General features: G+C 44.6%; 2 protein-coding genes across 2 annotated transcripts; both read right to left on the bottom strand.

Moving 5' to 3' along the window:
- Positions 1 to 3,998: 3,998 nt before the first annotated feature.
- Positions 3,999 to 4,547, bottom strand: LOC139443872 (uncharacterized). The gene has a single exon (XM_071224764.1). It carries the CDS (start codon positions 4,545 to 4,547, stop codon positions 3,999 to 4,001), a length of 549 nt encoding a protein of 182 aa, XP_071080865.1.
- On the bottom strand, positions 4,050 to 15,975 carry LOC139442218 (cdc42 homolog). Its single transcript, XM_071223001.1, has 3 exons — positions 15,798 to 15,975; positions 12,760 to 12,845; positions 4,050 to 6,427 (listed from the first exon to the last, which is right to left on the bottom strand). The coding sequence occupies exons 1-3, from the start codon at positions 15,931 to 15,933 to the stop codon at positions 6,038 to 6,040; spliced, it is 612 nt and encodes a 203-aa protein (XP_071079102.1). The 5' UTR covers positions 15,934 to 15,975; the 3' UTR covers positions 4,050 to 6,037.
- Positions 15,976 to 16,704: the final 729 nt, after the last annotated feature.

A 16,704-nucleotide genomic window follows, 5' to 3' on the forward strand; every position in this document is an offset into this window, starting at 1 on the left:
ACGAACCAAGTTACTTCCCTTTACCCAATGCACGGACAAATATCGGCTCTTTTCAGCTCAACGATACTTATGCGAGAATAGCAAGTTACCCAGGGTGTGTTACGATTGATTTCTCAGCGGGGTAAATGAGTGGGCTACATGGAAATTATCTGCTTTTATCTGTCACTCAACTACGTCATGGTGGTGTATGTGAATCGGATTGGCATCTACTTTCAATACATATTATACATCTTATCCATATTTGACTTAATACCTTATGATCGGCACTTTATTTAAGCGAGTTTAATTTTTATCTAAACACCTTTAGGGTCTAAACACGTGAATGGGCTTTAATCTGAGTCTAAATGCAACATATACACACCCCATAATCTAAAAATGTTTAGAATATAAACACGTTTAAACTTTAAACATTCTTCAACTCTAAACATGTTTAGATGATGGGGATGTTGTATATATGTGGCGTTTAAGGCTGTGATACGAACGCTCATTCATGCGTTTAGACCCTTAACAGGTTTACATGTACACACTAAATGTGTATTCCGTATATGATTTTAACACATTCCTAAACATGTTTAGATCTAAACATGTCTTGTATGTGTGACCATTCTAAACACATGTGTCACTCTGTATCTAGCAGTTATATGTAACTTGTGATTCTATTAATACGAAGCTGAGTTTCCCCTATATTTACCGTCCAATAGAGCGGCGTCGGTCTTGTGAAGCGCGATGCAAATGTTTGGTTGTGGACTCTCTCTCTCGCGTACAAACTGACCCCGTTTAGCAAGCGTTTGTCAGTCATCAACACCCTGTTGTTTAATGTTCAGAATTTCAGTACAAGTCCACATTATTGAAAAATAACAAGAATGCAATTGAACGGACAAACGATTACGCGTTATACAAAAAGACGTTACAGATGGTACTTGTTGCTACCCTGCCTGGCGCTCGTTGCTACCCTGCCTGGCGCTCGGCATCAAGGTGATAAAACTAGGGCGAGGAGTCAATGTACTGTGTCTGAGTGGGGTGTTCATGTTAAACTGCTGTGTGGTACCCCAGAAGGCTAGCACTATGAAACCAGCCTTAGTCCAGAATAGTACACACACACACACACACACACACACACACACACACACACACACACACACACACACACATTAGCCATCCTTATAGTTGGTAGTGTGCGCTGTCCCCGCCCGACCACGCACGCTGACATCGTGTATACCTGCACTCATCTTGAAGGCGACGTTTAGCTCCCCTTTCACCTCACATCATTAACGTATACGAGATCACCGAGTTTCTAGACCTTATGTCGTTACCCAATTGTCCCGGGATAGAACTCTCTACGTACAGAAAAAAACAGTTATCTTAAAAACACCACCAACATAAAATATTTAAATATAGACAATGTAAGCTGATTTTCCTCATCCTGAACGCCGTTTGTAATACACTCGCTCTTAAATCGGAGATTTCGAATTGATCTTCCAGCACCGATTGTACCCAGTGATACACATATGATGACATTATATTTTTAAGGTACAATGTCTTGATACATGTCCAGTCATAAACTGGGTGGAGTGGAATAAGGTCACATAGTGTCAGCTGATGATGCCGGGGAAAGTACCCATGTTACGCATCACATAGATTCTGGCGAGTAAGGGACACAACTCTGTACAGACAGTTTTGAAGCATCTGCACCCGAGTTGGTTTCCTGGCCGGGGAGACACACTCAACACAGCTGTCTCTGCCAACTTGACACCACTAATACAATCAGGTATACGGGCGACTCTGAGGGACAAATGAATTAACCTGCTGTTGCCTACATTACCTTATGTTAAACGAGTAGTCAGCCATCTATACGCCACATGCCTCACTAACAGGGCACAAAACCAGCTTATGTTTCATGTAGCAGGTCCTAGACATATCGGACGGTGGGAAGGTTGACATAAATATATATAAGTCTATTGGTGGGTAAATAGGCCCTAAATATATATCGATCTGTAGGTGGGTAAACACGCCCTAAATATATATCGATCTGTAGGTGGGTAAACAAGCCGTAAATACATATCGATCTGTAGATGGGTAAACACGCCCTAAATACATATCGATCTGTAGGTGGGTAAACACGCCCTAAATATGTATCGATCTGTAGGTGGGTAAACACGCCCTAAATATATATCGATCTGTAGGTGGGTAAACACGCCCTGAATATCTTTCGATCTGTAGGTGGGTAAACACGCCCTAAATACATATCGATCTGTAGGTGGGTAAACACGCCCTAAATATATATCGATCTGTAGGTGGGTAAACACGCCCTAAATACATATCGATCTGTAGGTGGGTAAACACGCCCTAAATAGGTATCGATCTGTAGGTGGGTAAACACGCTCTGAATATATATGGATCTGCAGGTGGGTAAACACGCCCTAAATATATATCGATCTGTAGGTGGGTAAACACGCCCTAAATACATATCGATCTGTAGGTGGGTAAACACGCCCTAAATAGGTATCGATCTGTAGGTGGGTAAACACGCCCTGAATATATATGGATCTGTAGGTGGGTAAACACGCCCTAAATATATATCGATCTGTAGGTGGGTAAACACGCCCTAAATATATATCGATCTGTAGGTGGGTAAACACGCCCTAAATTCATATCGATCTGTAGGTGGGTAAACACGCCCTAAATATATATCTATTTGTAGAAAGGTTATCTCGCCCAAAATATATATATATATATCGGTCTGTAGGTAGAATTACAGGCCCTAAATATATTTCTCTTTCTCTCTCTCTCTCTCTCTCTCTCTCTCTCTCTCTCTCTCTCTCTCTCTCTCCAAATAACAGATAACAGACTTAATGATTCATATTTATGATAAAGCGAAGGGTTTCACATACAACACTATACATTTTTCCGATAACGTGAAATAAAACATTGGATTTATCTAATATCATATATACTTCACATGGAAGGATAAACCCTCGTCACAAACGGTGTTTTCATCGCAATGTAATATATGTCTCGAACATGTACAGGACAATTCAAACATATTCATAACTATACGTGAGCAGCCTTTCCGGCCCTCTAGGGGGACTTCCTGTCTCCGCAGTGATGTCAGCGGGCACAGAGCATCAGGAAACGTCCAATTCAAGCGACAGTAAATTCTAGCATTGTGTCACACCGCGCCCAGTGTCTGACAGACAGAGTTGTCCATATGAGATCCGTGTTTGTGGCACATATTGGTGTCAGTTCTGCGCGTGTTCGTCCCGATAATATTGGTCCGTGTTGGTAGAGTAGCCCGGATGTCCTGGGAGGTCGGGCTGGTTCCTGGTGTATCAGGTCGGATCTGGGAGGTCGGGGTGGTCTTTGATGCATCTGGTCGGATCTGGGAGGGTCGGGCTGGTCTTTGATGCATCAGGTCGAATATGGGAGGTGGGGCTGGTCTCTGGTGCATCTGGTCGGATCTGGGAGGTTGGGCTGGTCTCTGATGCATCTGTTTGGATCTGGGAGGGTCGGGCTGGTCTCTGATGCATCTGTTCGGATCTGGGAGGTCGGTCTGGTCTCTGATGCATAAGGTCGCCATCTGGGAGGTCGGGCTGGTCTCTGATGCATCTGGTCGGATATGGGAGATTAGGCTGGTCTCTGATGCATCTGGTCGGATCTGGGAGGTTGGGCTGGTCTCTGATGCATCTGGTCGGATCTGGGAGGTTGGGCTGGTCTCTGATGCATCTGGTCGGATCTGGGAGTTCGGGCTGGTCTCTGATGCATCAGGTCGGATATGGGAAGTGGGGCTGGTCTCTGATGCATCAGGTCGGATCTGGGAGGGTCGGGCTGGTCTCTGACGCATCAGGTCGGATCTGGGAGGGTCGGGCTGGTCTTTGATGCATCAGGTCGAATATGGGAGGTGGGGCTGGTCTCTGGTGTATCAGGTCGGATCTCGGAGGTTGGGCTGGTCTTTGATGCATCTGGTCGGATCTGGGAGGGTCGGGCTGGTCTTTGATGCATCAGGTCGAATATGGGAGGTCGGACTGGTCTCTGGTGCATCTGGTCGGATCTGGGAGGGTCGGGCTGGTCTTTGATGCATCAGGTCGAATATGGGAGGTCGCACTGGTCTCTGGTGCATCTGGTCGGATCTGGGGGGTCGGGCTGGTCTCTGATGCATCATGTCGGATATGGGAGGTGGGGCTGGTCTCTGATGCATCTGTTCGGATCTGGGAGGGTCGGGCTGGTCTTTGATGCATCAGGTCGAATCTGGGAGGTGGGGCTGGTTCCTGGTGTATCAGGTCGGATATGGGAGGTCGGGCTGGTCTCTGATGTATCAGGTCGAATCTGGGAGGTGGGGCTGGTCTCTGATGCATCGGGTCGAATCTGGGAGGTGGGGCTGGTTCCTGGTGTATCAGGTCGGATATGGGAGGTCTGGCTGGTCTCTGATGAATCAGGTCGGATATGGGAGGTCGGGCTGGTTCCTGGTGTATCAGGTCGGATATGGGAGGTGGGGCTGGTCTCTGATGTATCAGGTCGAATCTGGGAGGTGGGGTTGGTCTCTGATGCATCAGTTCGGATCCGACCAGGTCAGTATGATCAACGCGGCCTCTGGACCAGGTTCGTGGTCATCTTGGACTCCATGGAGCTCGTACAATAGAAGCAAGGATATAGCTTAAACGTAACCGTCTAGTCCACATCGTGATATCCCATGTGTGCCTATATCCACATGATCCGCCGTCTACCCTTGAATTATTCTGATTGCTGGGCCAAATACAACATTGTAGGGTAAGAGATCCTGGTGGTGGTCTAGCTGCCGCTAGTAGCATACACCATGAACAAGCTGGTAGTTGTATCACTATATTCCAACACAGTTGTACACATAGGTCACCAGACCAGCAGGAACACCTAATTTCGAGGCAAGATTCTGAATAACACAATCAATTTGATGATGCTCTCAGGTAAGTACTATTCTATATTCTACCCGAAAGCACCCTCGACTATCGAGTGTATAAAATCGTCATTCTATACTCACCGCCAAAAGTAACGCGAATACCATACATGTCGGTTAAAATATGAAGAACGAATCATAATTCAAGAGATATTAGATTGGTTCAATGCACCATCGAACATACTAGTACTGGTATGTTGTGTGAACCGACACTCATGTACGCATCACATGTGACGTCATAGATCCATGACTTGAGATGCACCATTTGTCTCGTGCAGGATTAGTGTGTAAAGTTTGTAATTTACGTGCAGCATATCGTGATAAGAATAAAGACCCTCTGTGGTAACACTTGACTGACTGTTAGTTTTGTCATTAAGTGGAACACATTGGAAACATCTCAACGAACAAACTTCTCTATATGTTTCTATTGTTCGCGTTTCTTTTGGCGGTGAGTATATCATTTATCACAAAAGAATAAAGAAATATAATTCCCTAGATAACTGAGGATGACCCAGAGTGGCAAACACGTGGATGATAGAACGGTTTGCAATACACAACTGTGACGAGTACTAACGACACCTACAATCTCACCAGTGTCATGTGAAGTAGATGTTCTGGCAGGATGAGATATCAAGTCCACCATTGAACAACTCCTGTTCGCATTGTTTCGAAATAATTATACAGTGTTACATGTACTCCTTGTATCAATTGGATCTATACAGACATCACGGTACGGTATTGGTAACGCACCACACAGTATCACGATACACCGACAATCGGTGAATCGTCACAGCCCTAGGCGTCATAGACGTAGACTTGCACAGGTCTCTAAGGTAATAATTATAAGCTTAAATCATAATTTCTAGATTATGTAAATAATAACAAGTTGTCCCTATAAGAGACTGGTTGTACTGTCCACATATCTAGACTTGCCTATTAGGAGGATAGAACTCCCACACATCCATGGACTTTTCGTTCAATACAGCCTTGGAGCAAGGCTATCATTGGGTCGAAACCTCGCTCGCAAGGAGCCAGACATAACAATTCAGACCAGTATAAACTCAGCACCTTGACACAGCCGTCGACTTGACAGATGAGTTACAACGTCGACTATGATACCACACAACTCTTTTTCTTGGTATCCACGGGAACGTACTTGTCCATATAGGCGAGAGCCGCACTTTCAAACACTCTCCGTAGTCCCACACAGCTCTTGGCCGAGCACTCCACGTAGCCGAACGCGCCCAGCTCCTCCGCCTTCCGCATCCCTTCCTCCACGGGGATGGACCGACTCTTGGGGTCAGCGTCCTTGGTGATGGTGTTCCTGGCGTCCGTCTTTGTGCCCACGAGGAGGAAGGGGGCAGTGGGGGAATATTCCCGGATCTCGGGCACCCAGTGGTGCTCCACGCGATCCAGGGAGGACGGGTTGGTGACGTCATAGCACACCAAGTATACGTCAGTGTTGTGGCATACCTTCTCCCGCAGCTTCTGGTACTCGTCCTGCAAACGTGGACCATAGCAGTTATTATAAATATTTATCACACGCATATGGTATAACTTTCAGAATACATTCAAAGTCTTACCTATGAGTGAGTGAGGGAGTCAGTTGGGTAGACAATATTTCAGTTATATCACGGCGTGTCAGCCTAATGCGGAAGGGAAGTCTAGAGAACCGCAGACGTTTACCATTTTAGTTTGTGAAAGCCACAAGGACCGATCTAGTGCTGCCAACACATGGGTGCGGAAGTCCTGTCACGAACCCGCTCCTGTGGAATCTGTGACGAACCCGCCCATGGAGGAATCTGTGACCAACCCGCTCCTGAGGAATCTGTGACCAACCCGCTTCTGAGGAATCTGTCACGAACCCGCCCATGGAGGAATCTGTGACCAACCCGCCCATGGAAGAATCTGTGACCAACCCGCTCCTGAGGAATCTGTGACCAACCCCGCTCCTGAGGAATCTGTGACCAACCCGCTTCTGAGGAATCTGTCACGAACCCGCCCATGGAGGAATCTGTGACCAACCCGCCCCTGGGGAATCTGTGACCAACCCGCCCCTGAGGAATCTGTGACCAACCCGCCCCTGAGGAATCTGTGACCAACCCGCTTCTGAGGAACCTGTCACGAACCCGCCCATGGAGGAATCTGTGACCAACCCGCCCCTGGGGAATCTGTGACCAACCCGCTTCTAAGGAATCTGACACGAACCTCTCCTGAGTAATCTGTGACGAACCTACCCATGAGGAATCTGTGGTGAACCCGCTCCTGAGGAATCTGACGAACCCACCCACGAGGAACCTGTGGCGAACCCACTTCTGAGAAATCTGTGACGAACCCACCCATGAGGAATCCCTGGCAAACCCACCCATGAGGAATCCCTGGCGAACCCGCTCCTGAAGAATCTGTGGCGAACACACCCCTGGGGAATCTGTGACGAACCCACCCATGAGAAATCCGTGACGAACCCGCCCCTGAGGAATATGTGGTGAACCCGCCTGTGAGGAATCTCATAGCTTTATCCTAAGGCCACCCTCATCATATAGCTTCATCCTCAGTCCACCCCACGACAACTCCATGAGACTGTTTCTTATATCCTGGCATATAGCACGTTAATACAATAAATATAAAAAATAAACTCCAACTGCTTCAACACTTACACCTTGACGATCAAGCGTCAGTTATGTTCCTACAGCGTCTTTCATAAACGAAGTTTCAGTGAATATGTAAGTCTATGTGTGGAGCCTCTATTCCATGTGTTACGCAGAGATACGTGTTGACGTGAACTCCCTGTTCACCGCGGAACGACCATCTAGAAATATGCTGCTGTTCAACTCGGGCGTCAGCTTATTTTCTTAAAAGGGACAACTGTTATTTCAAGCGTCCTATATCCTAGCGAGACAACTCTCCTTCATGTCTGCCATGGAGGGGTTGTATAGGTTGCCGAGTGGTCGATACGTTGACATGACCTGCCTGCCACTCACTCACTCTGCCGAGGGGCAAGCTCCGCCTGATGCACCCTCTCACCAACAACTCTGTCACTCAACCAAAGTGCACGTGATTGACAGGCCGTGTTGCCCAGGTGTCGTGCAGCCATCTAGGCCGTGTATAAGTGACGATGGCATGTAAATGAGGGACTACGGCCTGTCATCAATCTCCACAACATCATCACTGTGCAATAGCATGACACATTACCAGCATACCGCCGCGTTCTCACCCACAGTCACCAATACCTGATTGACACGGGTTTGTAATACCCGTCAGCCGCTAACGAGCTGTTGTAAACTTGACTGCTAACTCGTAAATGGTACTGTAGAATGCCTTTGAAATTCCGTACACACAAACACATATATTTGGACCATATATAGCACATGTGTTTATGTTGCCTCTGTTGTGTATTGATATCACAGGGTTTGGGACTTGATTTGGTTATGAATTATTTAGATTCCGGTGGGCGGTGCCTGTGTTTGACAACTGTGTTTACTTGGTGCAGTATGTTGATACGTTATGACGTACAGCAGGTATCATAAACCTTGAATCGACTGGCTAAATAAACTCTGTGCACGGGACATTCCGGAACGGTGTAAGTAGACAGGAATTTGTTGTGGTAGTCAGTTTAAACATGCAATAATTTCAAGCAGTCTGTACATGCCTTTGATCTAGGTCGTCGAATGAAAGGGGAGATCACTGAGACAGATGCACATGTCCGCGCTGCGAGGCGGGCTGATGAATGCGCTCATGACGAAATCGCAGCTGTTAAGGTAATTGATTCTGGCATCAATGGTTCACGAAGTGTTTATGAAATACTAAAGCTGGGTATATTTTTTAAGTACACTACGTGTGATATTGTCCGGATTCAAGCGCATGTTGGGCTGTATGGAAATGAGATGGCAAACCCAAAATCCAAATCTGGCTTGCAAAATCCTTACGTCATAATATCTGATTTCAGACCCGTACCAAACGATTTCGACTTCATTTTAATGTGAGAATGGTTTTTACGCCGCTTTAGCAATATTCAAGCAATATCACGTTGGGGAACACCAGAAATGGGCTTCAAACATTGTACCCATGTGGGGAATCGGACCCGGGTCTTCGGCGTGACGAGCGAACGCTTTAACCACTAGGCTACCCGACCGTCCTCCATCTTAGTAAGGTCCTTCACCACGCGCTGGCAATAGCTGAGGGATGCTTGGACAACTGGCCGACATATGAATAGGATGTGTTCTTCTGCGTAAACTATTAGAACAATTCGTAGATGATAGTAACGCGAGGAAGTCATTATTCCTGGACGTCGTCTTGGACACTGTGGGTTAAATACTTACGCAGTGTCATTGATAAAGAGGTCTCCCGTGAATGCACAGCACATTGATGAAAATACTCCCGAAACAGTGAAACATTATTTAATTGAATGCCCAGGCCACAATCATATCAGACTAAAAAGTGCAGTACTTGAGAAAGAAAGTTCGTTTAGAGCCCCAACATATTTTATGGTTCAATTCAGCGGGCAAAATTAGACTTCGTTACTGCATCGGAAAAATTGTATATATTATAAAAATCTAATTCATACATTGTGTATTGACGTTTTAAAACATAAAGTAGATCATGAAGCAGATTGGTTAATAATCTCGTTTCCATTAGAAACTTTGCTCTTGTTGAAAGACAGTTGATGAGCTGGGCGCAAATATACCTGAAGTGGTCCAAGTTAAGATACCATACCATACCATACCATACCATACCAAACCATATTCAGACCCGAATCAACCGATTTCGACTTCATTTTAATGAGTGAGTATGGTTTTGCGGCGCTGTTAGCAATATTCCAGCAATATCACGGCGGGGGACACCAGAAATGGGCTTCACACAATGTACCCATGTGTGGAATCGAACCCGGGTCTTCGGCGTGACGAGCGAACGCTTTAACCACTTGTCGTGACCTAGCCCCGACAGTAATATGAAAGAATCGGGTTCCCTTAACTTCTTTTGAGTAGTATATACCGTACCCATCCAGGTGTTAATCAGGACTATATCACTGATGTGTCCGAAGTTTCACTGTATCAATGGCTACTTGACGAGTAGCTAGACTTATACCTCGACATGCTGAGTGGGTGGCCAAGTGGGCCGAGTGTTCGCTTATCCTGCGTACCTCTGAGTTTGTATACCTCACGTGGGAAAATTTATATGGATTTGTTTCTGTCCTGGGAGAAGCCGTGGGACTGTTAAGGAGGTGACACTAATTTACTTATTCACTCAATTATGAAATTTGAGCAGCTATCGAGTTTCACATGGTATTCACATTCCGTTCAATGTTGGACCACGCTCTCTGCGCTGTTGGCGTCAAACAACCAACATGTTTGATTGGCGTGAGTCACAACTCGCATAGATGTTTATAATACAACAACACTGTTTGAACCAAATAAAAAATAACAAATGTATCATTGAAACGTGAATGATCCCAACAGTCAGCGGTTATCGCTCCTCTCGTCGTGTTTCCAATTATATGTATATTCGTGAACTTCCAAACAGGTCGATGCTGAAGTTCGTGTCTGATGGGAGGGTGGAGGACGCGTGTGTGTGTGTGTATCTGTGTGTGTGCGTTCGTATGTGTGTGTGTGTGTGTGTGTGTGTCGTATGTTCATAATTTAACCAGTGAAATACGTTACATTTGTATATAACCGAGGAAAACCTAGACTAACATATAGTCTCTGAAATGAACATATCATACAGAAAAAAACAGTTGTTCAGTTATCTTAATAAAAATCTAATAAAAAGGGAGCCCAGTGATTCTCTTCATTTTCCTGATACTGCAGTAATCTAGACTTGCCAAACATTATAGACTTGCATGGGCTGTAGTTGATATAAATGTATCAGGGTCTGTAAGACAGACTAGAGGAAAACCATGAAGACAAAGCGTTTGCCTTGCCCCAAGTCGCTACTGAATGATAAATCCGCGGATGATCATTTCCACATAGACTTGTGCAAGTCTAGTCAACATGTTCTTGTATGTCAACAAGTCACGCTTCTCACGGGACAATGTTGCCGTTGTACAGTCCACAGTTTTAGATACCAGAATCAGTGAGTATGGTTTTACGCCGCTTTTAGCTAACGCGCGAGGAAGGTATAAGTGTATTGCTGCCACGACTGATATAATTCAATAGCATGAGAGTAACCAAAATGATATAGATCGTAATCAAATATAATGAAAATGAAATATCGACGTTAATCATTCGAGACAAGCGAACTACCGATGACCAACCATAACGTCCTTCATATCGTGGTCAAAGGGACATCGTCTCAAACGATATGTACACTATATGTATAACTCGACAAATAGCTATAAATAAACCTTTCCTTGAACTGAAAATGGTACATCCATTGTTGTCAGTATATTCAATAACAAGTTGTTTGCCATCGCTTCTCGAAATGACAGATAGCGTTATGAAATAAATGCGCCCGTTATTTAAAAAAAACCCTATCAATTACTGGTGTCTGCGTATCGTGATTCCTAAAACTTCCTAAGCGCAGACAAAAGGTGGGGTTAGATCTTCCCCCCAGTAGTCTCTCGCAAGAGGCGGTTTAGTGTGGGCGTTGCTGATGGTATCAATCACTGGTTTGTCTGTTTGAGACCTGAATGTTTACAGGCGGCCGTCATATTGCCAACATGAAACAACAACATGTTATTTAGGCCCAGTCACGCCTTTGACGTGGGGTTCGGGGCAGTGTGGACAGAGATGAGTGTTGTGACGTTGTCATAGTAACCATGAAGTGTTCATTCACATCATGAAGGTTTCGGTTGCTGTTGTCTCTACCGGAAGGAAATGTTACACTAGAAAACGGATTACTGATTAATATATTCAAAAAATCACTGCGTAAACAGTATGCGGAAGTTGTATAATCACCACTATACTGTTATGCCTCATTCGTCACAGACCAGGGGTAACAAGCTATACTATGGTATATACCATGGATACCCAGTTATATGGTATGGATACCCTGTTATATATTATGGTCACCCTGTTATATACTATGTACACCCTGTTATATGCTATGGATACCCTGGTATATGCTATGGATAACCTGCCATTCACTGGGAAAGATTTCACTAATGATACCCTGCCATTTATGATGAATATCCTGCTATATGTTATGGGTACCCTGCTATATACTATGGATATCCTGATGTCTACTATGGATACCCTGATATATACTACGGATACCCTGATATATATTATGGATACCCTGTTATATGCTATGGATACCCTGCTATATACTCTGGATTCCCTGATAAATAATATGGATACCCTGCTATATACTATGGATACCATGATGTCTACTATGGATACCCTGATATATAATATGGATAGCCTGCCATTTACTGGGAAAGATTTCACTAATGAAACCCTGCCATATATGATGAATATCCTGCTATATATTATGGGTACCCTGCTATACACAACGGACACCCTGTTCTACACAACGGACAACCTGCTATACACAACGGACACCCTGCTATACACAACGGACACCCTGTTCTACACAACGGACACCCTGCTATACACAACGGACACCCTGCTATACACAACGGACACCCTGTTCTACACAACGGACAACCTGCTATACACAACGGACACCCTGTTCTACACAACGGACAACCTGCTATACACAACGGACAACTTGCTATACACAAAGGACACCCTGTTATACACAACGGACACCCTGTTATACACAACGGACACCCTGCTATACCAACGGACACCCTGTTATACACAACGGACACCCTGTTATACACAACGGACACCCTCTTATGCACAACGGACACCCTGCTACACACAACCTACCAGTCCAACTGTGTCCACCAGATTCAGGGAAACGGAAGTCCCCTCATATTCAAACTTGACCGGCTCCCGAGTCACGTGGGCAAACTCTGAAATACAGATATTTATACAATGACAAGTAGGATGAATTGCCAAACTCTCAATCAATGTGTCGCCTTCCAATAGCCGCGTCTGAAGAACGGGTCTAGCGGCTGTGAGACAGACACACTCGTGACTCTCTCCGGATTAAGTCCAAAAAGGATATTTAATTATTTTCATTTATAGACAGTTTTTCCTGGCGATAAACAACCCTGATATATTGGTATATGAAAATATGAAAGAAATTAGATTACCTGTATTAAACTACTTTTAATACGCTCCATGTATGGATGCGGTAACTGCTCGCTCATACTTTTGCATGACTTTTCATTAGGTTTAGAAAGAAGGTATTTCGCTGTGTGTGGGCGTGGCTGCATTCGCATGTGACACTGTATGATAAATTGGCTTGCATGCGCAGTTTCTAAAGTTAATTCAGTGAGTGATGTCACGCCTTAAATATTATAATTAAAAAATGACATTATATGACATTCAATTCTGTATTGTAAATAACCGCCTCAGTGGTTTAGTGGAGAGAGCGTCTGCTCGGAGAGTGGAGATCCCTAGCCGCTTCTAGTCAAACCAAAAGATGGTACTTGTTGTTACACTACCTGGATATCGGCATTAAAGAGCAAAAACAAGGACAGGTCGGCTGGGAGTCAGTATTATGTGTCTGAGTGGGGTATTCATGTTAAACTGTGGCGTGGTATCTCCGTGGGCTGAGACTGGCATTAGTCCGGACTAGTGCATGCCGCCTCGCACACATCCATACACGCCGCTCGCTATATAGGTTTAAGGACGTGACGTTACCCCCTATTTCATTTCGCGGTAAATAGGACAATTAGGAACAAGTATAATTTGCATAAGGCTCGCATTTTGGACTTGTTCCTCTTTTTATATTTCTACTTACCCCAACGATGTGTAAACATTAATCTCTTTATACATAACAATTACATAAAAGAAACATTTTCTTGTGAATAGAACCTGGATTATGTTTTAGATTTGTCAAGTTCCTGAATCCGAAGCCGAGAACAAACTATAACGTGGCTAGGACTGTGGTTCTGTTTGTGTTACCAAATACTATATTAAAGTTTCACACACACGTCTCATATTTCACTGAGAAATTAACTGCCATTTCCTCGCAGTATGTCGGTAACAAGGCACCATTGTTCTTACAAAATGACATCCTGTTTTGCATATCGCCCTATCATTAAATACTCAGGAATGCTTTTGGTCACGTGTTTATATAATTGGCTCTATGTTCCGTGGTGCACGCGACAGTTTCCAGCTGGGTGCGAGTGCCACGCGCCACAGACAACCTAGGACCAGCCGTTTTTGGAAGATAAGGAGACGTCGCCCGGTGTGTGGAGCTTCCCTTGCTGCCAGCCCCCACAACAGGTGGCCTTCGCCGGAAACAACTGTCGTCTGTTGTCACCCAAATTGGCGGGAATGCTATCAGATCGGTAAGAGGAACGCTCTCTGTGTTATCCCTCATATTGATTGAGGTCGTCGGGTAATAAATTGTTATCCAACAGGAAATCGTGTTCAATCTGCAGCTGCGTTAGATGACGCAATATGTGATAGGTAATTAGATGACAAGTGACACCTCGGGATAAACAAACAACGGATGAACTTATTTACATCTTGTGTTGTCACTGAGCGATGATTTTAACGGAGTACAAGGAAATTCCGTATCTTATCTGTCAGCTTAATCTCATGATGATAAATAAAGTTGTTTCCTGTTTTTAGAGTTACTTTTTTGATAATGCAACAAAAATATGTTGTATCAACACCTATTAACATTTGTCGAAACTCTTATCGTGTTACATTGTGCTGTGCGTCAAGCCATGCATGTGTTAACAAACTTATCTGCCCTAGACACTGCTCTGATATGCACACCACATAATATTCCCATTTTGTATGTATGTACAATATGACAGTTTGTTACAAAACCTGTTACTCATGCAGCGGGGTTTATCCTATTCGGTGTTATTACGCCGTGTTACATGAGCTGGTCGACCAATAGCACTTCACGCTATTAGCATTCCTATAGGCACAGAGGAAATACTAGGCAATAGTGGTCACACTTAGATCCAGTTGCTATGGGAAAGACCTGGTTCTCGACTGGTCACGCATTGTCACCATGTGTATGGTGTTATAATGTATATTTTCTAAACATAAAACAATAGTATAACATGCCACGTGGTATGCAGGATTAATGCAACATGTCAACGAGTGCCTCGTTTGCAGCTGAACGATACAACGTGAGTGTTTTTGTACCTAAAAACAATGGCTTTTCAACAAGTGACACTTTAACTTTTGACACAGTCAACAGCATAATGAATAAATCGTATATTTTAATAGGCAAGATGGGGCCGCCAGAGATCTAGTGCAGACGTGTTAACGCAGTTATAAAACTGCCATAAGATTACGTTGATACAAATAAAATCAATATAGAGGTGTTGTGATATTTATCAGTCAATACCTCCCCACGTGGCCCTCCGACAAGCTGTGCCAGCTTTATCCCACTTCACTAGCTAGCTTTGATCTTATTACTATTCACAATAAGTCGGCAGTTGTACCTATATGCTAATGAATGTTTGCAGACGGGGAAGTTTATAAAGCGTTACATTTTTCTGACGGGATTTTTCACCGCTGAGTTATTGATGCGTGTTTTGTATATAATTATGTGGACCTGTTTATGGCGTGCATCACGCTAGGCGCGGCTTCCTTAATGACTGGTATACTTAAGAGAGCTTAACTCAGCAACTTTCTACTGCCTGTATATGTTGACAGAAAGGATCAATTCATATTTTCTATGATAGTTTTAAGTAATTACCTATCGATAGTACAGATTTAACTATTAACTATACGACATTGTCAAAGGGCTTTGAATAATGATAAACGTTGAGGAAACATGTAGAAAGTTAGATGTTAAATCTTGAGAAAGAAGTGTAGAAACTTACCGTTGTGCCAGTCCATAGATCCTGGGAGATAGGACTCCGGGTATTTTCCTGTCAGGAAAGTAAGCATGAGGCATGTTTTGCCCACTCCCCCGTCCCCTACCGCCGTGCACGTGACCGTGTACTGCTTGCCTGCCATCCCCTCTGTCCGTGTCCCAGGCTTGCGTGTGAGTGACTGAGGCTTTTGCCGTGACGCAGTCTCGCGATACTTCAGGCGCTGGGCGGTATGACGCGACTACAGTTGTGCTGCGTTATGGAGTTGGGGGCCAGGCAGAGAGTGTGTGTTGTCATACAGTGGGGCTAGGATCTGGGGAGTCTCGTCAGCTGTACTGCCGTGTGCCTTTTTTATAACCACAGATCAGCTGTTTCCAATAATCCTTTTATTGAGCTTTGCTCATCCAACTAAACTTTTTGATGAATCGATCCTCTATTAGAATTCACAGAACCCATGTTTTGAGACTAACCAATCACCTTTGCTGGCAGAAACCACATTTTTTTAAATAATCTTTTAAAATAAACAAGCGTTACCTTCTCTAGATACGCTGTTTTCGGCTTTGAAATATGTGTCTCCTCACCGTTACAGGGTCTATATTTCACGATACATGGGTAATATGTTTCCGTGGTAAAGACGGTCGTGCGGGAGGCAGGGGTGGGTGGGTGGTGGGTGTGTATAGAGAGAGAGAGAGGGGGGGGGGGGGGGGGGCAAGTAGGATGGTGGGGACACACGGTATCAACATCACCGAGCCGCACACATCCACCAGAGTTTCCGTCGACGTCATCACCCACAGCGAGAAGGTTGAAGCTTTGGCGCGACTCGTTACAAATATTTGTTGTTGCCACAATGGGAAATTGTTAGGCTTGCATTACCATAACCCCTGTCTCCTCCTTCAACTGCTAATGGATATTGGGC

This window comes from Haliotis cracherodii, unplaced genomic scaffold (assembly GCF_022045235.1).
Source record: "Haliotis cracherodii isolate W230 unplaced genomic scaffold, xgHalCrac1.p SCAF_5, whole genome shotgun sequence".
NCBI lineage: Eukaryota > Metazoa > Mollusca > Gastropoda > Lepetellida > Haliotidae > Haliotis > Haliotis cracherodii.